At 44.9% G+C, this 24,125-nt stretch overlaps 1 protein-coding gene across 1 annotated transcript in view; it reads right to left on the bottom strand.

The window, feature by feature from the left end:
* The window catches only part of LOC147693023 (cytosolic 10-formyltetrahydrofolate dehydrogenase), a 243,769-nt gene that overhangs the window by 51,716 nt on the left and 167,928 nt on the right, over positions 1 to 24,125 (bottom strand). Inside the window, exons 10-14 of the mRNA XM_086939265.1 lie at positions 22,424 to 22,571; positions 11,460 to 11,579; positions 7,781 to 7,908; positions 7,157 to 7,307; positions 3,431 to 3,501 (exon numbers count right to left, since the gene is read on the bottom strand). Of these exons, the coding sequence (XP_086795391.1) occupies positions 3,431 to 3,501; positions 7,157 to 7,307; positions 7,781 to 7,908; positions 11,460 to 11,579; positions 22,424 to 22,571 (618 nt within the window). The remainder of the gene's footprint in view (positions 1 to 3,430; positions 3,502 to 7,156; positions 7,308 to 7,780; positions 7,909 to 11,459; positions 11,580 to 22,423; positions 22,572 to 24,125) is intronic.

Below are 24,125 nucleotides of genomic sequence, written 5' to 3'. Positions count from 1 at the left end.
CGGTAAGCTTTGGAAGGCTGAGCTCCGAGATCTGCTTGATGCTTCTGGGGGGCTTGGATTAGCGGGGCTGTGAGCTGCGTTTTCAGCTATGTTAGGAAGGGATGCTGAGATTGCTTTGATTGCTTTCAGTTGGTTGTACTCTGTAGTTACAAAAAAATATAGCTTGTGAAAGGCTCTGGCGAATGGGGGCGTTTTACTCTGGATGGTGAAGCGATTGAGGGGAGCCGTACTGTGGGCAAGTGGTGAATGGGTTCTCCATTGTGTGTGCAGTAGGTAGATGTAGTGTGTGCTTCCTTCAACTGCCGTGCCCTAGAGGGGTGTGCTCTCAAATATTTTCTGGTAAGATTGTGTATGGGCCTGCTTGTCTTCTGTCTTTATATGTGGGTGCAATGTGTTCCACTAGGTGTGTGCAACATGTGGTGCCAGGAATTTTCACTGTGCAATCTCGGGTGTACAAGATGCTTGTGCTTGTGCCTGTGCAGTGAGGCCTTTTCTACATGTGGTACTGTGCGAGCGATGGACCTATGTGTGTGCTGTGTCCACAGGCGTGTGCAGTGTTTGAGCGGTGAGTCTATGTGTGCATCGCTCACAGGGATGTGGGCAGTGCATGTTTCTAACTGCTTATCGTGCTCCCAGTTGTGTGCAGTGCCGCACAGTGCATGCTTTCATTGTGTACAATTTACCATCCCAGGCCATGCTGCGCCCGCATTGTGTGTGCGTTCTATGTTGCCAATGTGTGAGGCGTCCCACCCGCATACCGTTCTACTAGGAGCGTGCAGTGCATACCCTTGTGTGCGCAATGTATGCTCTCCTGCGTGCACCAGGAGTGTGCAGCAGCGTATAGTACAAAAAGTTGGATTGGTTCATTTGTAATTGCTCTGATTTCTGACATACTAGACACACTAGCAAATTAACTGTATTCAACAACAACGTTTTATTAGCCTGTGCTCGTATTCAAACGGGGTGATATTAAACAGTTCTTATAAATAAGTGCTAAACGATAATTAAGTAATGTCAGAAAGACTTGTCTTGTACCATTTCAGATCCTTTAGGCCGCTTTTGGAAAAGAGCATTTGGTTTAGGTAGCTTTAAATTTCATTAGTCAGATGATTAATAACATTGAAATTCCCGTCTCCTTAAATTGTTTTTCAAATCAGAAACGTGCAACAAAACCTTTTAAGCAGGGCCATGCTCGAAGGAATTAGGAATCGAGGGGATTGCACTGGCAAAGCAAATTGTTATCTCCTGGTGTTCTTGAAAGGAGTATTGTGCAGGGGAGGAAGGATACATGGGGAAGGGCAGGGGGATGACTGGGAAAAGCGGCAGAGTGGGGAAGGAAGGTTGCAATCAATAGGGGAGAGGGGTTGGGAGGGGACGGTGAATCGGTGAGATAGGAGATCTATTCTTTGGCTTTACCATCAAACAAGGTGGGATCTGCAAGTAAAGGTTGTGTGGCCAGCCTATCAGTGTCTAAGATGTGCTGAGATGAGGAACTTGTAGATAAGCCTGTGAGGGCAGTTTAGGTCCAGCACTAATTGCTTTATTAACTTTCCTGCTTCCTCAAATTTGCTTAAAAATGCACCTTTGGTCCACTCTTTTTTCAAAATGTTCTTGGGTGAAGAACCCCCCCATAACCGCCCCTAGGGTTGTTCGATATCGCTCGCTACGCTCGCTCGCCGCAGTGCAGTACAACAATAATGTTATGTCCCCCCACTTTCAAATGTCACCAGCCGCCACTGCTATCGCACTGAGCTGGGAGGGGAAGGGAGGCTCTGACACATCATCAGGTAACTGCAGGGAACTCTGCCCTATGAATGTACGCTTGTAAAAGCCAATTATAGTGGAAGATCTAGGATCTGGCCTATCACTTGGTTGTTTGCAATGAGCAGCCACATTTGCCCTATGCCTGGCTCACAGTTGAGCTGAATAAATCTAATTCTCTTTTATGGCAGATTCTATGCACTTACAATGTAATGCTTAGTGCCTCAAGTACCGAATCTGGTCCTTTACAACAGCACATCTGACTCCAAAGCCAGAGGTTGCAGCCTAAAACTACTCAACAGTGTACAAGCAACTCAGAGAATGTTAGGGATACCCCTGACTGTAAGAGTGGAACCCAATTAATGATTGTGATACACAAACCAGGAGATTAATGCCCTCAAATGGTTCAAAGCTTTCCTTTCGGGCAGATCTTTTAGAGTCTCTACCCCTCCTTTTCTGTCTAAAGAACACCCCATTGAACAGGGTGTGCCCCAAGGGTCAGCTCTGAGCCCTACCCTGTTCAATGTTTATGTCCAACCCTTGGCAGAAATAGCTAGAAAACATGGTCTCTCACTAGTGACATATGCCGATGATACCCAGCTGGTGGTGTCACTGGACAATGAAAACGGTCTTAGTGCACAACACTTTAAGCAGACACTTATTGACATCACCAGCTGGATGACAACAAACTGTCCCCAGCTGAATGCTGGAAAAACGGAAGTGTTACTGGTGGGAAAAGAAACAACGACCTGGGGAAACAATTGATGGCCAGAGACTCTCGGCCAACCTCCCGAATGTAGAGTCCACGTAAGAAACTTGGGAGTCTGGATGGACACCGAGCTGTCTTTCACTCTCCATACCAAAAGGGTAGCAGCTACCTGTTTTGGTATCTTACGCAACCTAAGACCCATCCTTAAGTTCTTTGACCACCAAACCCGCCAAATTGTGGTGCAGTCAGCAATCCTGTCAAGACTAGATTACGCCAGCTCTCTCTTGTTAGGGGCAAACGTAGCAGAGAAAGCGAGGCTCCAGCGAGTCCAGAACGCTGCAGCGAGAGTGCTAACCGGTCTCTCACGCTATAAGTCAGTGTCTACTGTCCTTTTGAAACTTCATTGGCTTCCTGTTGAAAAAAGGATCCATTACAAACCCTTTTGTTTGGCGTTCAAAATCCTGAAAACTGCCTCTCCCCCCATGCTAAGTTCCCTCCTCACATCGTACGTTCCCCGACGTACGCTGCGTTCAGAAGGACAGAACCTGGCATTAGTACCCCGCTTCAAACTGGCAAGAATGGGTGGTAGGTCATTTAGACACCTCGCCGCAAGACTTTGGAATGGACTCCCTATCCATATTCGAAAAATTGAAGAACTTCTACCTTTCAGGAAAGCGATAAAAACCCACCTTTTCTGCTAATGTACAACCACCTCACTGTGACAGAACTAACACTCTTTACTGGCACACTTCTTACAGCAAGCGCCGGAACGCCCCTTGGCTGGGGCAGCTGTGCGCGGTACAAGTTCATTTAACATTAACATTAACATTAACAAAAGATATATTCAGTGTGGTGATAAAGGGGTCCTCTCCCAGAATGCCTCTTGAACACTCTTAAAACACTACGAGTCTAATCGAATGTTTAAATATTTTGTGTTCTAATACAAGAAAAGAATCTCACCCTATTGGTTCTCTCTTGGTGAAGGTCAAGTTGCGGTTTGGACGAGCTTGATTAATTGGGATAGTTGAACCCTATGGAAAAAAGGCAATGAACAGCAATTATTTTATTTATTCAAAACATTATATTGTCTAATCCTAAATTTCATTTTTCTAAAGGTCTACAAAATACATTCTTATTTATTCCTCTGTTATTTTTTTTTTTTTATTCAGAATATGCCAGCACAGTTCTTGGTGCTAAAAAGCAAATAGGTTGCAAAGTTATCGCCACTGATCACTCGTGAAGTGGTCTACAGCCTTAGTGTGTTTTAGAAAAAAACTCTCTCTTGGCACGCCTTACTAAGGACTGCATCACCCTACTGCTCACACAGTCAATGATACAGAGACTGTTTCCATGTTATACATGGTCTGACTGACCTCATTTCAAAGATCAGTCCTGATGTCTATACTGAATAAACCTGCCTTCATCTGCCTGTACTGCCAGGTACAGCTCTGGCCCCAAAGCAGGCATCCACTGGCTGTCCAAACTGCTAAGAATGAATGAGTATGTGATGGGACAGTGTCAACATTATGTAGCCAAAAACAAACATTAGCCCACTTCAATCAATCCATCAGTCAAACTCTTCACCTAAAAGCTGCAATTAAGTGAGCTAGTCACTGGGGGAGAGGGCCTGGGGGCGGGGGGGGGGTGTCTGAGGGGGGGCTGAGGGGGGGGCTGAGGGGGGAGATCATTCAAAAAGCAGAGGAATACTCTGTTGCTCCTTCTCAATGACAAGTTGGCTACTGGAGGCATCACACATACAGAATATACAATGCCTTTGGCCACTCTATAGACATGACTCAGATTCTCATTCTACAAAGGAGACCAATTGGTCAAATTACACTGTTTCATGCTGGACAGCACAACATCTTTCTTAAGGAGTCCGCCAAGTGTCAGCCTCCCACTCTTTTTATTTAATATCTGCACATTGCACCTCAAGTCTCACTTTCCATCTCACATTCTTACTTTACAAACTTACGCTGATGATTTGCAAATTTATCCAAAGATTAGAGCCCTCAAGAACTCTTCTGCCTGATGTTAAATGTCTTCAAAGCACAGGAGGGAACAAAAAAATCTTCCTACGTCCCCACCTAATTAACACAAGTGACACATGAGAAATTTGCTATGAGGTGTAGGCCAGGCAGAAAGATAACACAACAGCATGCAGGCTGGGAAGGCAACCACTGAATATCTGGAGCAAACCAATATTTGATATAGGAAATTATCTCCTCCCTTAAACTCAGGGAAGGAAGAGGTGAAAGCCTTCAACCAGTACAGCGAGAGTGCAACCCATTAGAGCATCGTACAAATAAAATAAATGAGAAGAGAGCCCCGGTGTTCCCTTACTTAGTTTATAAATGGATGCGTAGGATCATGGAGTACTCTCAACAAACTCACAGACTGCTGAGTTCAATGAGGTACTATTGAACCGCTTATGTTCACATACCAAGACATTGTGGAATCTGGTCATAAGAGCAAATATGGCAGACAACGCACTGGGTCGATTATGCACATTCAATTAATAGGGTCTGCAACTGAAGGATGTATCTAGGTTAGAAGTATGTGAGTGGCACACACGTCCCTGAAGCAATACAATTATAAGGGGTTGTGTTTGGTATGTTTTAGTGCTCTAAAATTTACATGCCAATAGGCTGTAAAATGTGTGCCACTCCTACGGGCTGAACACGGGTACATCCTAAAACAACACACCGTAGTGCCCATTTAGAGTTTGGCAGATGTGAGGCGTCCGAAAAAAGCACTGACTGGCCTGTCCGTCAAGCTCACAGCCCCCCTCTATTTAAAGTTGGGGAAGCACCAGTTTTCTACCACCGGACCCTCCTTTGGCCCCGCCAGAGGTGAACTTTGAGCAACAGCCCACACGCCACCGGCTGTCCGGAAATATATGACAGAATATCCACCCTATTTAGGACAGCAGTCTCATCATAGATGTTTTCTCTTTGGGACCAGTAGTGAAAGATGGAGTCCCGATGAGAAAACCAAAAAACCCACTCTTATGGAAAAAGTATGCCGGGACCCTTTCTATTTTGATTTTCACAAACTCCCACTTTGAATGTTTGTTTTGGAAAACAAAAGTCTTTGGTGACTGTGCGAATTAAAAATAGCGCCATGCAGCAAAGATTCAGTGTATTCAGCAGAACCACCGGGCTGAGGCTCCACTGAAGGCAGATCTCTAAGCATAGCAGGTAATATTGGAGGACATCTTGGACCGTCGGCCATATTCTCATTAAATCTCTGTCTTTGGTATGTCTGAATTCTTTACACCGCGTAGAGCCACATTAAAATTAAATAAAATTAATTTCAGTTAAAGATGTCCTTGTTGATATTACTGCGCTGATATTTATCCCCCTTCCCCACCCTTGACTTTTTCACTTTTGGCCAAACAAATGTTTGGATTTTTTGGGGAAGATATGCCAACAAGGGCTGTCACTGTATTCTTTTGTTTATAAAGGATGCCTTGTACACTCTGCAGGCATGCTTGAAGATGGCTGAACGTATGGTGGGCCAACAGAAAAATTAAACCCCAGGATGATCTGGTTGGTGCACTCTGGAAAAAAGGAATACCTAGTACAAGCTGAACAAACAGTTATAAGAACTACAACCACTTCCTGCCCTCCTAAATTAAGACTACTGTTTTAACTACTGTAGTTGCCACCGTCATTTATAATCTTGGTTGTTCTGATGCAACACCATGAGCATCTGGATCAACTGCACTTCTCCCCAAGCTTTCTTGGATAGCTGAGATTACTACATTGTTTTTTTAATAGCGCTGCATATTTAAAGTTGCCTGACAGTACCATTGTTCTGGCTAGAATGTATGTTGTCATACCGCAGTCTTTTTCTCCGCAGGGAATCACAACGCGGTAGTTACAACGACCGTGTTGTGATTCCGCATAGCATTACTCCGCAAGTCGGAACAACGACTTGCGGAGGGGGGCGCCGGATGTTGGAATAGTATAATTTACTATTCCAACTCCATTCTGTGTGGACAATAGGGAAGGTGTTGGATGTTAAATCCAACAACCCCCCCCCCCCCGCAAGTCGTTGTTCCGAGTTGCGGAGTAATGGTATGTGGAATCACAATGCAGTCATTGTAACAACTGCGTTGTGATTCCCTGCGAGGAAAAAAATTTGGATTACATTTCAGGTTCTGTGAGTAGCATTGCTTTTTATTATATAGACAGTTGAGAAGAGTCTACTCACTTTCCAACATATTTCTTAGAACTCTGAGGAGAAACAATCTCTGTGGAAGTCTGTCTGCTCCAAAAACAAATGTGTGTTTAGAACATCAGACATGTAAATGTAAGCTGTAGTTCTTTTCCTCTCCAAAGGTCGGTGCTTGACTTGTGTGGGAACCACTGGCATTAGATCCTGAGCAGGTGTATTATTCTGTGCCAGAAATGAGTCCCCATGTTTGTGAGGGAGGTCCTTTGTTTTCAGATTTCCTCTCTGTTGCCACAGATGTTGAGTGAATGGAGCTTTTTGGCCAAAAATATAATCAAAATACAGTGATGATAATTACATATTTCATGACTGTTGGTGACAGAGAAGATTCTTTTTTTCTTTATGACCTTATTAGTAATCATTTGTTCATCCATTTTGAGCAATAATAATAATATGTGGTAACACAGACAAGGTAAGAAGGAAAGGATCAACCTGGCAGTTCCTCACCTGTATTTTATCGCACCACCCTGCAAAATATCGAAAGGTCTGGATGGACATCCCCACATGGGTCTTCAGCGCCAGGGTGTACACAGCTCCCGAGTCGATGGATTCAATGGTTGCCAGTTCTTCTTGGTGTTCCTCCATGAGTTCAGCTAGTCTAGTGAAGCAGGAAAGCATGAATGGGTTGATGACTGTCCTCTTTATTTGCGGTTCCTCTACCTAGCCCATCACTGAACTCTTTGGGCAATAAGGTGTGTTGATGTGGAAGATGGGAGTTTCTTAGCTTGCAACTTAAGCCTTGCACATGAGATAAACTCATACTACCAAGCTATTACTTAAGGACTCAAATCCAAAACAACACATGACAATTCATAGTAAGGCATTGAGGCGTATGTTGATAACAAAAAGACAACTAATCCCACATCTGAAACTCACATTATTATCTGGCACAAAACAGATAAAAGTTGTCTCAATACAAAAAGGATCTCTTCTATGACAAGTGAATCTCTGGTGTTGGAAATGCCCCTTTGGTGCTCAGGACATTACCAGGAAGTGGTAGACACAAAAAACAGACTTTGCCAGAATTAGCGGGTAGTGCTACCATGGACTATTCGACTGAAGATTCCTTACTTGTATATGAGTCGACCACGGTCTCTGGCATTCATTTTACCCCACTCTCCATTCTCAAAGGCATCCTTAGCTGCTGCTACAGCTTTGTCCACATCAGCAATCTGAGCCAGAGATACTTTACAGATGGCCTGCAGGAGGAAAGGGTAGCATCCATGTTAAACAGATAATACTACGTATTTGCACTGATTACAGCGAACATTCGAGAGAGCTTAAGTCCCTTGGAAAACTGAACATTATGCACAGAGAGCTCTAATATGAGTGGTGAATAAAAAGAAATTAAATGTTAACAGCATCGGTACAGTACTGACTGAGTAACACATTTGTACTGTACCACATGCCCAAGAATTCCATTAAGGGGATTTAGCCAGAAGGACTACACCATCCAAGGACATACCCAAAATTAACATATTCATACAGCCAATGGAGGAAGCAAATGTAACAAATGAACATCAGCCAAATAATAACATCTGGCACTTAGGGCCAAAGATAATGTCAATTACATTATTTCTGTGTTCATAAAGGGTGCCCTCCATTGTGGCGAAATAGGCGACCCGCCATTTGGCCTTTGAAACAGAAGCGTGTTAACTGCTGTTTGGCCTTAACATAGAAGCGTGCCTATCCATACCATGCAGAAAAATTATTTTAGTTTTTTTTAATTCAGTTTAAGGGAGAAGACATTAATTTTTTGGTCAAGCCTACCTGGCAAGGTGTCCGGATAGAAATGACCTATTGTCAACTTACCAGATCTTACAGTGGGTTTAAAGGTCACCCATTGCTTACCATTTGTTGATATTAATGTCCCTCTTAAGTGCATGCTTTTCATTTAAGGGTTTGGCTTGTCTATCTTGTATCTGTTCTACCCCTGGAGCATAGCCTCTTAACGTGTGTCCTTCCACAATGTTTAAGAAACTCCTTCAGAGTGCATGTGTTTTCCAGCTGTGTCCCTCATGTGCTCCTCTTATCCTGCTTTTTGTTGCTCTCTCTCGTCTGTGTGTTAGTCTCCCTCCGCCTGCGGTGCTCTCTTTAATTTTTTTTTGAGTAAGCACTCCACAAGTGCATGTGGTTTCCAGACGTTTCCTTTGTGTGCTTCTCTTCTCCTCCCGTTTCGTTCTCTCGACCATATGCTTCTCTCTCACCACCCACGAGACATATCTCCTTGTCTCTCTTACTCATTTCTGTCTCTGTGCTCTCCATGTGTTGCTTTTCCTCTTTTTCACCACCCTCTCCTCCGTTACCCCCACCCAACCCAACACCCACAGAGCTTTTTTTCAATTAGCCCTTTCGCACTAAAAATATATTTATTGATCCAAGATGGTGGACACCACTTAGATTGGTAAATAAAAATATAAAGCAATGGGTGCCCACTGCCATCAGAATGCATGCCTTTTGTTTATTTATTTTTTATGGCGCTGCACTGGGTCCTGACGTTGTATAGCACCACCGAAAGCAATTGGTAAAGCAAATAAGTCTCAAAAGCAAGACCAATTGGTTTTGCCAATACTTGTTCTAATTTGCATATGAGGTATTGCAACATATAATTGTCACATGACCCTTTCAAGTATGGCTGGGTGTACAGGCATATTGATTCTCCTCTGGTGTTAAGCACTTCCATTTACCCAATGAGCAGAGTAGAAGACAATGGGCCAGATGTAGGTAGCCCAATACTGGTCGGTAACGGCCGAAATGACCGAATTTCAGCCGTTACCGACCGGTATTGGGCATTTGAAATGTAGGTGGCAGGATTGCAGGTTTCGGTAATTTACCGATTCGGTAATTTAAGGAATCGGTAAAGTACCGAATTCTTAACATACCGAGGGCCAGATGTAGGTATCCAAATGTAGGGCATCTTAAAATACAGATTTGGTAATTTTACCGAATCAGTAAATTTACCGATTCGGTAAAATTACCGAATCTTACTGATTCGGTAAAAAATACCGAAAATTTACCTACATCAGATTTAGCGATTCTAAAATACTGATTCGATAAAATTCGGTATTTTAGAATCTGTAAAAATTATTTACCTACATCTAGCCCCGAATCAGTAAATTACCGAATCCGCAATGTAGGGAGCACTCAAGTGAGTGCATTCCTGAGTTAAGGATTCGTTATTTACCACCAACTACAAGTTGGTGGTAAATATCGAAAACCTTTGAAAAAGCAAATTTGTGCTTTTTCTAAAGTGCCATGTGGCAGACATAAATGCGCTTAGGGCATGTATGTGTGCCACATGTGCACACATGCACCATTCAAGGGTGCAACAGGGGGTCAATGTGACACCTTGCCACCCTTGAATATGTGCCTCATATTACCGATTCAGTATTTACCGAATCGGTAATAGTGAATGTCTTCCCATTCATTCCTATGGGCCTCCAGGCCTCCAGGCCCATAGGAATGAATGGGAATTACCGATTCGGTAAATACCGAATCGGTAAATAACGAATTTTACTGATTCGGTAACATTTACCTAATGATTACCTACATACTATTTACCTATTCTTAAATACTGAATCGCTAAAATTCAGTATTTAAGAAACGGTTAATAGAGATTACCTACATATGGCCCCAAATGCCTTATAATCAGTTATGGGATACTTTGATTCAAGATACAAAACAGATTTCACTGGTTGACTTATTTAAAAAGCTATTGATATGAGGTAATTTAAAGAAGCCATCGCCCTACCACTAGGTACAAAACATCCTGTAAGTTACACACTGACACAAATTCTCAACAAGCTGTGGAAAAAGAGGAGTACACGCCTCAACAGCTTTGGTTCATACGACTCTTCGGAGAAGGATCTTTATAACTTTTGACCTGTGAAGATGTGGACGTGGCCAGCACAGAAATTTTTTGTAGCGACTCATTTTTGAATGCTGATTTCATTGTTTTACATAAGTGTAGTCTTACTGACATATGTACATTATTACCCGGTGCTTCTCACAACTATCAATAGAGCTTCACAACCATGATTTTAGCGAGGTAAGAGCACCGCCGATTTACGGTGATGCTCCCACTCCGCTAGGCTTTGAATGAGGCAGTAAGTTTGAAAGAATTTCTCACTTTTCTTGCATTCTCAAAGAATGTCTGGCGTACTCCTGGAAAAAATTATGACAGAGTTTTCCAAGAGTACTAAAATGCATACAATGTACTCATGCAGAGCTTCTTGTACCTAGACAACTCCTCATTGGTAAATTTGAAGCACATGTGTATTGGGCAATGTCTTTAACCCCTTCGCCGCAAGGGTAATTCCCCAGCAGTGCTGGGTGGAGGGGGGGGGGTGCGCACAGCGCCCCGGTGCTTGTGACGAGCTCAGCTCGTCACGCAGCACGGTGGCGCTGTACTCATGACAAGCTGAGCTCGTCACGGCCACGCCCGTTTCAATAGAAGGCTCAGCACAGCGGTCCATGTGTGAGCGCCGCAGCCGTTATGACGAGCTCAGCTCGTCATGAGCACAGCGCAGCCGTGCCTCATGACGAGCTGAGCTCGTCATGAGCACGCATGAGGTTAATGTAAAGTTTTCCTACTTTATGAACATAGCTTTCTAGCACTACCAAGAAAGGTTCTAATGACAAAGGAACACTCTTGTTTCAGACATCAATACCAGCCGGCATCATTGGGCAACTCTTAATGGCTTTGCTCATTCGTTTTTCACCCCTCACTGATATCCACCATCAAACTTACAGTTCCATCAGTTGGGTTGATGGTTTCATAGGTTTTATTGCCTTCAGCATCCACAAACTGTCCATTAACAAAGAGTTGGTGAGGCATCTTTATGGTCATGTTATTTATATTCTTCTCCATCTGATAAAACATAAGAAAAATCATATTTCCTTTGGCTCAATGGAAAATATTATGGAGATTAAAAATAAATACTAACTTTGCGAAACAATAACAACTTAATGTAGAAAATTACATTTACATGACAGAATTTGTAAAAGAAATACTGTGACCTGAAGCATCATCAATTTTAGAATCAATATTACAATTTCATTTTAAACACCAAGAATGTTTTCAACTTAAATTAATGATTAAAATGCCTTAAAAGAGGTATTTTTACCAGCCAATGACGTTTCTTTATGAGACAGGTGCCGAATATTTGTGTTTGAGTTTGCAGTTATGACGACAAACTCTATGCTGACCTGAAACTTCATCAAATTTTACCACCAACAAAACAATTTAATTATAATCACCTAAAACAGTTTCAAGTTAAAATATGGATACAATTGACAAAAGTGGAGGTTTTAACAGATGAAACTTGATGACATACCTGCATGACATAGCTACAGATTATTTCTAGTCGAGTTTGATTGCAAACATATAGAAATTCTTTTTTCCCAGATTTCTTACTTTTACCATGAATCTTCAACAAATATTATGTGCACCACAGAGAGGGCCCCATATTTAAATTGAGTTTGGGTGTTTTTTCAGATTTTCTTTCTTGATTCCCTATTCTGTGATTAAAACTATTATTTGCCATGTTAGGGCTGTAAATCGTAGATTTTGGAATTGTAAGGTTTGATGTTGTGTGTAAAGAAAGAAGTAGGGGTTGGGGGAAAGACGCAGTGAATTTTAACTGGACCACAACACTCAGATTAATTCCATGTTCCAACGCTCAGACTCCCAGCTTTTCTCACTGCAGACCGACATGATGGCACGGGTTCCTGGCACTCGCGGGCTCCTTAGTACTTACTCCAAGATTACCTTTGTTTTGTTTGTAGTGCACCCGTCTTCCTTTTATAGAGGAAGTCATTGCACACATCAGGGATGGGTCTTGATGTCAAGAGCAGTAGGCAGGAACGTTTTAACAGTAGAGCTTTCGATGTGTGATGAGAGGAAGGTTGTTCCAGAGGTTGGTAAAGTGACTTCAAATGTCATGAACATAAAGTTTGGTCTTATTTGTACCAAGGGACCTGGATAAGGCGGTCTGAGGATAACCACAGGTTTATAGATGGAGATCAAGTTGAATTTTCTCTGAACTTTCAACTTTTGTAGTCAGGACTGGTAATATCTATGCAAAGGCTACTATCATAGTCTAAACTTGAAGATGTGAGGACATTTATTGCTGTGCCGGAACACTAGATATGGAAGAACCTTTTAAGGCTGTGTACCCAAAAGGTGGTTGACGCTGTAGAAGGAGGGAAGATCTTCCAAGGATCCCTCAGGAGTCACCCTGGTAGGAGGCATCCACCTCTATATGGCATCCTGCAAGGTCTTAGGCACAGAACATTCTACTACTGTCCCTTCAAGGCACCACCTCATCCTCACTTCTACCCTCTGACTGTCATACACTGACCAACTACTCACCACATAACTTTACTATCAGAAAACAATAAATGAATCACATTGCTAACACAGCTCAGCAATTCCTAAATAACACATTGCTTCCTATCTCTTACGCAAAGAACAAATTAGAAAGAATTATTACAAACAATGCTATACAAACACACCCTCACTGTGGTTCATAAACAAACCCATGTAATAAAAATAGAGGAAGCCCGAAAAACCCTATACCTGGACTTGTATAATACTCAAAAGCAAAACTGGTTGTCTATAGGGATCACTCAAACTTACCTAATAGTCTCACCGATGGTGGTGCTGTTCACTATTGGAACTACAGTAATTCTTGGTTTGGTTGTAACTTAATTTGCTTTTATTTTTCGTTGCTCGGGTATCACAACAATATAAGTAATGCAAACAAATTAGAATCATAAATAAATCCATTCACCTGCTCTATGTCCTATCGCGTCATTCCAGAGTTATGCCACTCTCATCTGCATCGATTGTTCAAAGGAACCCACCCCAGAGTAATTAGGAGAAACTATTTATTCCATAGTATCAACGAGGACAGACACCAAACCCACGCATACAGTATGCTCTGCCCTAGAGTGCCCTTCTATCAAACCAACTAACCTAATCACAGCACACACACAAAATGGTACAATTAAGCGCTCCACAACATCAATTCATTCTAAAACACAAGCCTGACACACTAAGGCGCCGACCAAGGAAGAACATTGATACTGCACACCAGACCCAAGCTCCTGGAACTATAATGCAGATACGTGGGACCTTCAAAACCATACGCAGAGTTGACTGGGCCTAGTGCACGTAGGCTGGCACATGGATCCAACACCTACAATTTACTCCAGCCAACCCACTCATTCTTAGGAAATGCTGACGGGGCTCATTACACAACAGTAGGACACTCCTGCAGGCAAACAAGTCCAAAGAGCAGACATGCCAAACTAATGACACAAAGAATCCCCCAGACCATGACTTCCTAACAATTACAAACAAGACAGTAAGGCTACACAATGAGAACAATGCAATTACTTTGTTTCGCTTAAATCAAACCACCTTCTAATCACGGGTTACACATAACTCCATGCCAAATGACAATAACAATGTTAAAACAAAAAGTTATTCTTCTTCCCCTAACATAAACTTTTCGTAGTACACTCGCAGGTTAACTTCAACACAACCAAGCAATACTGAGAAACGGTGCTGTCCTTCCACTAACCAGAAAGACGCACTTGCCTGTTATTCACATGACTGTAACAGCCCTTGAGATCTCTCTTCAACAGACTACTTGCAGCACAATACTAACCAAAACTTGCCTATAAAGTAGGGGTGGACGGAATTTGGTTAGTCGCGCTACGCAAAGCTCCGCAAAACGTACAAAATCTTCGCGAGCACGCAAAAGTTCTTCAAACATGTGGAATTGCTTGTTCTGCCCGTTCACAGTGCTTTTTTCCTGTTCGCGAATGCTGTTTGCGTGCTCGGAGAGAAATATCTTGCGAACAAGCATTTTGAAAGCGCCAACAAGCAAAAAATTACGCAAAGCCGCGGATCGTGGAATTTTTGGCAATTCCGCATTCTCCACGGAACGTGAACTTACCCAAATTCCGCAAATTCCACGAGCAGAACGGAATTTACCACCCAGGCCTACTATAAAGTACATAACTGCAGTGAGTGTGATGTTCACACTACTTAGGTTGTGCTCCCCCCAATTCAATACTATGTAAAGGTTCTCACCTAAACCAAAGCTCTAATATTACACATACTGCACTCCACAACCATTCACACTCCAGGCAGAGGGTACTAGCACACAGTATATTAAAACTGCACAGAATCCTAGGCAAACCAACAAACTCTACGGTTCCCTGAAGAGCCTCACAGATTGTTGATTTACATACTCGAAACAGAAAATAAGCAAACCAAATCTTTTGTGTCAACATTTTCATATGAGGCGTTTAAAAAGCTATTTTGCACTCTATCACACTGCAAATCAAATGTAACACAAGGATATATATTACTTCACATGAAACTTGAAACTTTTACACATTGTATGAACAATGTCCAATAAACATGATTGCATTTAGTATTTTATCACCAAAGTCTGGAGAACTAACACCAAAGCAATTCAGCAACAAAAGTGAAACACACAATATTTTGTTTAAACTTAAAAAGCTCTACAAGGACATCATTGTTCTAACACAACTGTACAGATAAAGGTCTTCACAGATACAGAAAGTAAAATGTAAACAAATACTTATAAGTGGCTGACAAGAAACATATTTGAGCTTGAAGAACATCAGAAGGAGTAGTTTCTGTCCTGTAACTCCAGTTCTGTAGTAGGGGTATCTCTGTTATAGTCATAATCTAGTGAATAGTCCCGTCCATGTGCATGGACCCCGGCAATCAAAAATAATCCCTTAAATTGTCAAATCATGCAGAAACTGCAAAGACACTTAAGAGTGACGTTAAAGACAAATAATGCAGCCTATATCCACAGGCTACACTGTCCAGTACTTCAACTAGAAATTCCACCATACAACACCACACACAACATAGCCTGCCCAGTTTCTACCATAGAGAAACTTGCCTCTACCAGTAAAAGACTCTGGAATGATAGAGAGGAAGGCATGGACCGACAAGCCCCATAGGCTGCCATTATGTGGCTTAAATAGGATACTGTGCCTTTAAGAGAACTTTCGAGAACGTTCTCCCAGTATCCCAGAATGCACAGCAGGTCCCTTTTACTTTCAGTTCTTTTTGAAGGCGTAGCACGCCAGACCTGTAGCATTCCTTAATGAATAATTATCTCCACCGGGGAGGAGGGCGGGCGCTTAGGACTATAACAGAGATACCCCTACTACAGAACTGGAGTTACAGGACAGAAACTACTCCTTCTGTAGTAGGGGATCTCTGTGTACAGTCATAATCTAGTGAATAGAATGGCAAGCCCATCCCCACACCAAAGCGGCGGTGGAGAAAAGAAATTAACACCACTATTGTGTGAACAAATTCCGCAGCGAAGCCTGTCCAACCTGAGCATCTGCCCTGGCATCAGTGTCCAGACAGTAATGCTTAGCAAAGGTATGAACCGACTTCCAAGTGGCCGCCTTGCAGATCTCTGCAATTGGAACATTACGGAGCAAAGTTTTTGTGGCAGCTTTTCCCCTGGTGGAATGAGCCTTAGGTTTACCCCCTAAGGTCTTATTTGCTTTTTGGTAACACAACTGTATGCAGGACACAATCCACCTAGAGATGGACTGCTTAGAGGTAGCAAGACCTGTTCTGACCGATCCATAATTGACAAATAATTGGTCTGACCTATGAATATCTTTGGTTTTATCCAGATAAAATCTCAACACCCTCCTAACATCCAGGGAATGTAGAGACCTTTCCGCTGGAGATGAAGGATTCTGAAAAAACGTAGGCAACGTTATGGTCTGGTTGACATGAAAATCAAAAATAACCTTGGGAAGAAATTTAGGGTGAGTACGCATAACAACCTTAGCAGCATGAAATACAGTATAAGGTTCTTGGCAACACAACGCCTGAATTTCACTCACCCTCAGGGCCGATGTAATGGCCACGAGGAACACCGCCTTCCAGGACAGGTGCTGCAACGAAGCCTTATGAATAGGTTCAAAAGGCTCCTTCATCAATACGGACAGCACCACATTCAATTCCCATGAAGGCGAAGGAAGCCTGACAGGAGGGAACACTTTCTTCAAGCCTTCCAAAAAATCTTTGATCACAGGGATCTGGAAGAAGGAAGTCTGTGAAGGGCATTTCCTGTAGGCAGTCAATGCAGCAAGATGAACCTTAATAGAATGAACATTAAGGCCAGACTGCGCCAAATGTAGAAGATAAGGAAGGATGACGTCTTCCTTGCATGTCGTCGGGTCATAGTTCTTAGACTGGCACCAGATACAGAACCTTTTCCACTTGTAAGCATAGGAAGTCCGAGTGGAAGGTCTCTTAGACTCCTTCAGTATGTCCATGCAATCCTCTGGCAGATTTAGATGGCCATATTGCACTATCTCAGGAGCCATGCCGCCAAACTCAAAGACGAGAGGTTGGGGTGCTACATCTGCCCCCGAACTGCGTGAGAAGGTCCGGCCTGCACGGCAGCCGAATGTGAGGAAGGAGAGACCGGTGAAGCAGGTCCGTGAACCACCACTGTCTGGGCCATTCCTGGGCAATGAGTATCATCCGAGCCCTGGACCGGGCCAGCTTGATGAGCACCGCCAAAATCAGGGGAATGGGTGGAAAAGCGTACAGAAAACTGTTCGACCAGTTGATCCATAACGCATTCCCCAGCGTCCCCTGCTGGTAGTACCTGGAGGCGAAGTCTCGGCATTTGCTGTTTTTGGCGGTGGCGAACAGATCTACGTCTGGAGTACCCCACCTTGCGAAGACTTCTCCTAGTACTTCGTCGTTTATGACCCATTCGTGGTTTTCCTGAATCCGTCTGCTCAGTGCGTTCGCCTGAACATTCTGCACACCTGGCAGATGGGTAGCCGTTATCGTCAGTCCTCTGGCCAGAAGCCAGTGCCAGATCGCCTGCACCTCCTGTGACAGAGTGCGTGATCTCGAACCCCCCTGCTTGTTGAGGTAATACATTGTGGTCGTATTGTCCGTCTGTACAAGCAGAGAGTTGGTCTGGAAGGACGGATGAAAGGCCTTCAGTGCCAAGTGAACAGCTCTGAGTTCCAGGAAATTGATGTGATACGTGGCCTCCATCGGGGACCACGTTCCTTGAATCTGCAGGCTTCCGGAGTGCGCTCCCCAGCCGTGGAGAGACGCATCCGTCACGATAGTCTGCGTGGGAATGTCCTTGTGGAAGGGAACCCCTCTGAGGAGATTCTCCGCTGAATACCACCACTTCAGAGACTGAAGAGCATGCAGAGACAGTCTTATCTTGTCATCCCAAGATCCTTTCCTCTGATCCCACTAGTCCTCCAGGCACTCCTGCAGCGGTCTAATGTGCAGCCATGCGTGTGGCGTCAGGAAGATACAAGAGGCCAACGATCCCAGTAGAGAAGACACCGTCCTCACTGTTGTAGATGGAGTGGCCATAAGAGCCTGAGCCTTCCGAAGGAGTGATAATCGCTCTTCCGAAGGAGACACGCTTGCTGACAGCGTATCGATGGAGGCTCCCAAGTACTGAATGCACTGGACTGGAGTCGGGACAGACTTGGACATGTTGATGTGTAACCCCAGCTTGTTCAAGAGAACGCACGTCTTCTGGAAGTGTGCTCGCGCTTCCGAGAAGGAGGAGGCCTTAATCAACCAATCGTCCAGGTACGGGTAAACAAACACCTTGTTCTTCCTCAGGTGTGCTGCTACCACCGCCATGCACTTCGAGAATGTTCTCGGCGCAGACTTTAGTCCGAATGGGGGTACTGTGTATTGATAATGATTGGCGCCGACTTGGAACCGCAGGAACTTCCTGTGTTTGTGTGCAATGGGCACATGGAAGTGCGCATCCTGTAGGTCTATAGCACATAGCCAGTCTCCCTGTTGCAACTGAGGATAAATCTGATGCAACGACAGCATGCAAAACTTTTCCCTGCGAATCAATTTGTTTGCCTGTCGCAAGTCCAGAATGGGCCTGAACTTGTTCTTGTCCTTCTTGCGAACCAGGAAGAACCGGGAGTACAGACCTCTTCCTCTCTGAGACAGAGGTACGTCTTCTATCGCCGTTTTCCTTAACAGGATATCTGCCTCCGCCTGAAGCTCGCGCAGTTGAAACTGCGAGCTGACCGGTGGAATTGCTGGAGGTGGGCTGGTGAACCGAAGACGGTATCCATTGCAAACAATATTCAGCACCCACTTGTCCTGAGTAATTTATCTCCACTCTGCCAGAAAAAATTGAATGCTTCCCCCTACCGGAGTGGGTAACAGATCCGGGGGAAGTAAGTGCTCAGGGCCTAGACCCGGCCGGGCCCTTGGTCGCTGGTGCCGACTGTTGGCCTCCTCTGCCCTTCGGGCCTTTCTGGAACGACTTACGGAACTGTTGATGTTGCTGTGACTGTCCCGAAGCTTGGCCACGTCCTCTGCCCTGCCCACCGAACCGCCGTTGGAATGGGCGGTACGACTTCTTCGCTTCTTTGGGCTTCTCTAGACCCACAGCTGTGAGTGTTTCGGCATCCGCCTTCATGTGGGCCATTTCGTCATCCACATGTTTCCCAAATAGGGTTTCGCCAGAGAATGGAAGGTTAGCTACCCTTTGCTGTGCGTCTGGTTTCAGTGACGTTAGGCGGAGCCAGGCATGACGTCGCTAGTTAATCCCATGGCAAAGCCATGTGCCGCTAAAAGGGATGAATCTTCCGCAATGCTGATAATTTGATTCGCTACCAGCATCCCTTCGTTTAGCACTTCCTGGAAGTCTTTCCGCTTATTGCGAGGCAAGTGCTCCGCAAACTGCTGGACGGAGTCCCAGAGGGCGCGGTCGTAGCGTCCCAACAAAGCCATGGCACTCGCAGCCTTCATAGAGGTCGCTGATGTTCCACATACTTTCCTTCCAGCTGAATCCATCCATCTAGACTCTTTGTCAGGGGGAACCGTGGATGACGGGGTGGTGGCATGTTGTTTGTGGGCCGCCGTCACAATCACAGAGTCCGGAGCAGGTTCCACCCGTAGAAAAGCCGGGTCCGAATCGGGAGCCCGGTACTTTTTCTGCAATCTCGATGGTGCCGCCTTAGTTACCGCAGGGGTGAGGAAAAGGTCCTTGGCCGGTTCCTTAAGGCCCGGCACCAGAGGTAGTAGTGGACGAGACAGGTGTTTCTGGTGCAGTGTCTCGAAAATGACTGATGTCTTAGGCGTGGGCACTATCAAGGATATGCCCAATTTGGCAGCGCCTCTCAAAAGGACATCATGGAACGCCACCAGGTCATCAACCGGAGACACCCTCGTGTCCGGCGATCCCGACAAAGTCGGAGAGTAGTCCCTGGTCCCTGAGGACCTCGTGTGAGAGCGAGATCTGTGCCTCCTATGGCGGTGTCTCGACCGTGTGGACGACCTGTGGCGCGATCGCTCCTTCCTCCTGGAGCGAGAGCGTGATCTCCCAGCACGTGGATGCTCCGCAGGTTTCCGTGGGGGCGTCTTCCGCGGTTCCTCCCGGGGCCTCGGTCTAGGAGTCCCCTTAGGTGGTGTAGGAAGAGGAGGTAGTGACGCCGACCTTGGCGGAGGAACAGGGGGTATCACCGACCGAGGGGCGGGCCCATGCGGTGGAAGCGGTGGTAGTGGTCGTCCTGGTGGAAGCGGAGGGTTGGTAGGAGGGTCCTCCTTAGTTATAGGGGGAGGAGGCAACTTATGCCGAGGTGGTGTATATACCACAGAGTACACCGAGCCCGGTGACTTCTTCGGGGAAGGGGACTGTGACCCAGCCCCTTCAGCAGGCGATTGCTTCCTCCTGCGCCCTCCACTAGATCCAGCCTGACTTATGGCGCCAGAACTCCTCCTGCGCCGTTTAGGAGAGTTGGAACGACTCCTAGACGCCGATCTCTTCCTTCTCGACGCTGAGCGTCGCTTTTCCGGCGTCGAATGTCGCCTTTGCAACTCTGGCGTCGAACGCCACCTCCGCGACGTCGACCTCTTCTTCCTCGGCGCCGAACGCCGCCTCCGCGACGTCGACCTCTCCTTCCTCGACGCCGAACGCTGCCTCCACAACGTCGACCGGTCCATTCTCGACGACGAGCGTGAACTCCTCCTTCTCGAGGTCCTCGACGTCGAAGATCCCCTCTACGCCGATCTTCGTCTCGACGGCGACCGGCGGTGTCGCTCCTTCTTCGACGACGATGAAGCTGCAGTCGACGGTGGTCTCGACGGCGGCCTGTCTAGGCCCTTCGACGTCGAATCCCCATGCCGTCTCGACCCGTAGCCCCGGGGAGATGGGGAACACACCGTCGTCATCCCTCTCGACGTCGTTGATGATGCAATCGACGCCGACGGAGACCGGGACCGTTTGCTGGTCTTCCTGCCTCTGGGGAGCCCCCCAGAGGCCTCAGCAGAGGCAGAAGGAGCTTTCCCGGCCTGCCCAGACCCACCTGCAGCCTGCAGTCGTCTGTCCTCCAGGCCTTGCAGCCTAATCTTCAGCCTTTCCCTCAGAGTCCTTGCAGAAAGGTTCTTGCAGATGGCACACTCTTCAGGGACATGTGCTTCAGGAAGGCAGATGATGCAGACCTCGTGTGGATCAGTCTTGGCCTTCTTCCTCCCACAGATAGGGCATTTGTCGAAAAGGGCAGGCATTTTAGAGCCCTAAAACACCTGACAAACACACAGGAGAGAGAAGAAAGCACCAAGACAAAAACGAAAACACTTTTAAAACACAAAGTGCACAAAAATCCAATAAACCCTTGAAAAAGGGGAGAGCTCAATGCCAGGGTCCTGTTAGCAGGAGCCGGAAAATAAGAACTGAAAGTAAAAGGGACCTGCTGTGCATTCTGGGAGAAAGTTCTGGAAAGTTCTCTTAAAGGCACAGTATCCTATTTAAGCCACATAATGGCAGCCTATGGGGCTTGTCTGTCCATGCCTTCCTCTCTATCATTCCAGAGTCTTTTACTGGTAGAGGCAAATTTCTCTATGGTAGAAACTGGGCAGGCTATGTTGAGTGTGGTGTTGAATGGTGGAATTTCTAGTTGAAGTACTGGACAGTGTAGCCTGTGGATATAGGCTGCATTATTTGTCTTTAAATTCTCTCAAGTGTCTTTGCAGTTTCTGCATGATTTGACAACGTAAGAGATTATTTTTGATTGCCGGGGTCCACGCACATGGGCGGGACTATTCACTAGATTATGACTATACACAGAGATCCCCTACTACAGAAATACATTTACAATCTAGACATTTAGTAGCTCCAATAGCAACCACGTGGACCCTTTCTACAGTCCACGTCATCATCTAAAAAATGTGTAGTATCTGACTGAATGCTACATCTTGCCTATCAGCCTGACTGGTACTTGCAGAAAGGCAGACACTTCACCCTGGAAGGCATCTCCAACTAACCTGCAACTACTTCCCACTGCCTCTCCTATTTGAATCTCCAACCTGCTAAACAGAAGAAAACAATTAATCAAGTCCTGTAGCAAGTTCTCTCAAAATGGCAAGTCCTATTCAAATTGTGCTCCAAGGTGACTTATACATTCTGAAATTAACCTGGAAGGCTAAACATATGAGCACAATATCCACGTAAACATCCTTGACTTTTGCTCCATCGATACTGTTCAAACACGCCAACCAGACAACCAGTAAGCTGCATTTTCCCCTTTAGGGAATTTCTCGTTTCGGAGGCATTGCCTTCACACCGTCAGGGAATCAGGGCATGATGCCCAAGGGCCAGAGATACCTACATAATCAATGATCAGCTCTTCCTTTCCGTCTTCTCCTCTCATTCGTCTCACCAACATCTGGATAAATTCTCCAAATGTTGTTGCCATGTACACATCTTCATTCTGTAACTGCAGGCCGCCGCATTTCAGCTTCACCTCCTCTACCAGTCTGCGTACAACGAGAAGCCAAGAGCAAGAGGTGTGAGCAACTGTGATCTCCCGGCCAATACTCATAGAAGCGACAGAGTCAAAAGGTAAAAAAAAAAGTGTTTGACATGGCCACTGCAATTATGCTTTTAATTAGAAATGACACACCAAGGGGCAAGAAAAGCACAGTGACAAAATGAGGGAATAAAATGAGTGAGTGACAGCAGGGGAGAGAAAGGGTAGTTAGATTTGAGTAGAGGAATTGAAAAATGGTGTGACAATGGGATGATGTAAAATTATCAGAGTGAGAAAGAGGACAATGGGAGATAACAAGGAGACAGTGACAACAACCTGTGTGTTGGATCACTGACAGTATATCTGAAACAGAAATATTGTGTGGACAGAATATCGTGTCAAAAATATTGAGAACCAAAATATCAAGAAGGTAAGTGCAAATAGGTAGGAATAGATTTACTGTTCTTAACTCCACATCTACCTACCTTGAAGATATATATAGTAGCAAGGCCATATATGTGGAGTTATATATAGTCAAACGGTTCTTACCTATAGAAATTTACTCTCACAATATTTTTGTCCTCAATATTCTTGACACAATATTTGATCCACACAATATATTTTTTCAGAATTTCTGTCTAAACACTGTGTAATGAGTAAGGTAACTGAATTAGAGGAGGATAATAGACAGTAGGATAAAGGAGAGAGAGGTGAAGAAGAGCGAGGAGTTTGTTAAAGGGAGATGAGCAGAAAGTGGCTCGCAGGAGAGAATCGACTTCAAAGTATTTATCAAGTTTATCGTGCACACACTACAAACACTTGCCTCTAGTTTCAGGCTAACGAGGAGAGTGGGTGAGAGCCAGGGATTACAATTCAGGCTCTTTCATAAAGTCACACTGGAGGGTAAAGTTATTACAAAAAGGGATGCGGATTCCACTATTGCAACACAGGTGCCGAAACGTATTGTTGTCCTGTTCTTATGCATCTTTAGAAAGAACAGATATAAGGCAGTGATGGAAGGAACACATGCTTGGAGCTGATGTACGTGAGATAATATTACTTCAGAGACAAGAGGGTGTAGGATTAGCCACGTATTTCTAGGTTCAAAAAGGGATTATTAATCAAATCCTTTCTTATATAGGTAGTCAGTGAAATCTTTTGAGGAAAGGAGACGTGGATTTCCTTCTTTTGAGCTCACTCAGCAGTCGTCCAACTTCATACAGAGCACTGTAGATGCTGTTGTGTTAGCATTCTGGTAGGCTGACTAGAATGGCAATGGCATATGGACCTTTGATTGCCAGTGAGACAACTAACGTGTGTCGCAGGATCTTGATAATGAAGTGTGTGCTTGAGCTGGGACACCAACTAGAAATATTTGATGGCAGAGTTGACCTGGGACCTAATGCTTAGGTTGGGGTCCAGCAAGACACCTAGGATTTGCACAAATTTAGCAAATATATTTGACTATCTGAAAACATAGGTGGCTTAGGGAAAGAAGTAGGAAATACAGCAGATGACAGGGGACCATGAATAACTCCTGTTCTTTAGAACTACAAAGAGA

Source organism: Lissotriton vulgaris, chromosome 9 (assembly GCF_964263255.1).
Source record: "Lissotriton vulgaris chromosome 9, aLisVul1.2, whole genome shotgun sequence".
Lineage (NCBI taxonomy): Eukaryota > Metazoa > Chordata > Amphibia > Caudata > Salamandridae > Lissotriton > Lissotriton vulgaris.
Note: the sequence above shows the minus strand (reverse complement) of the source record. Positions and strands in the feature narration are given on the sequence as shown.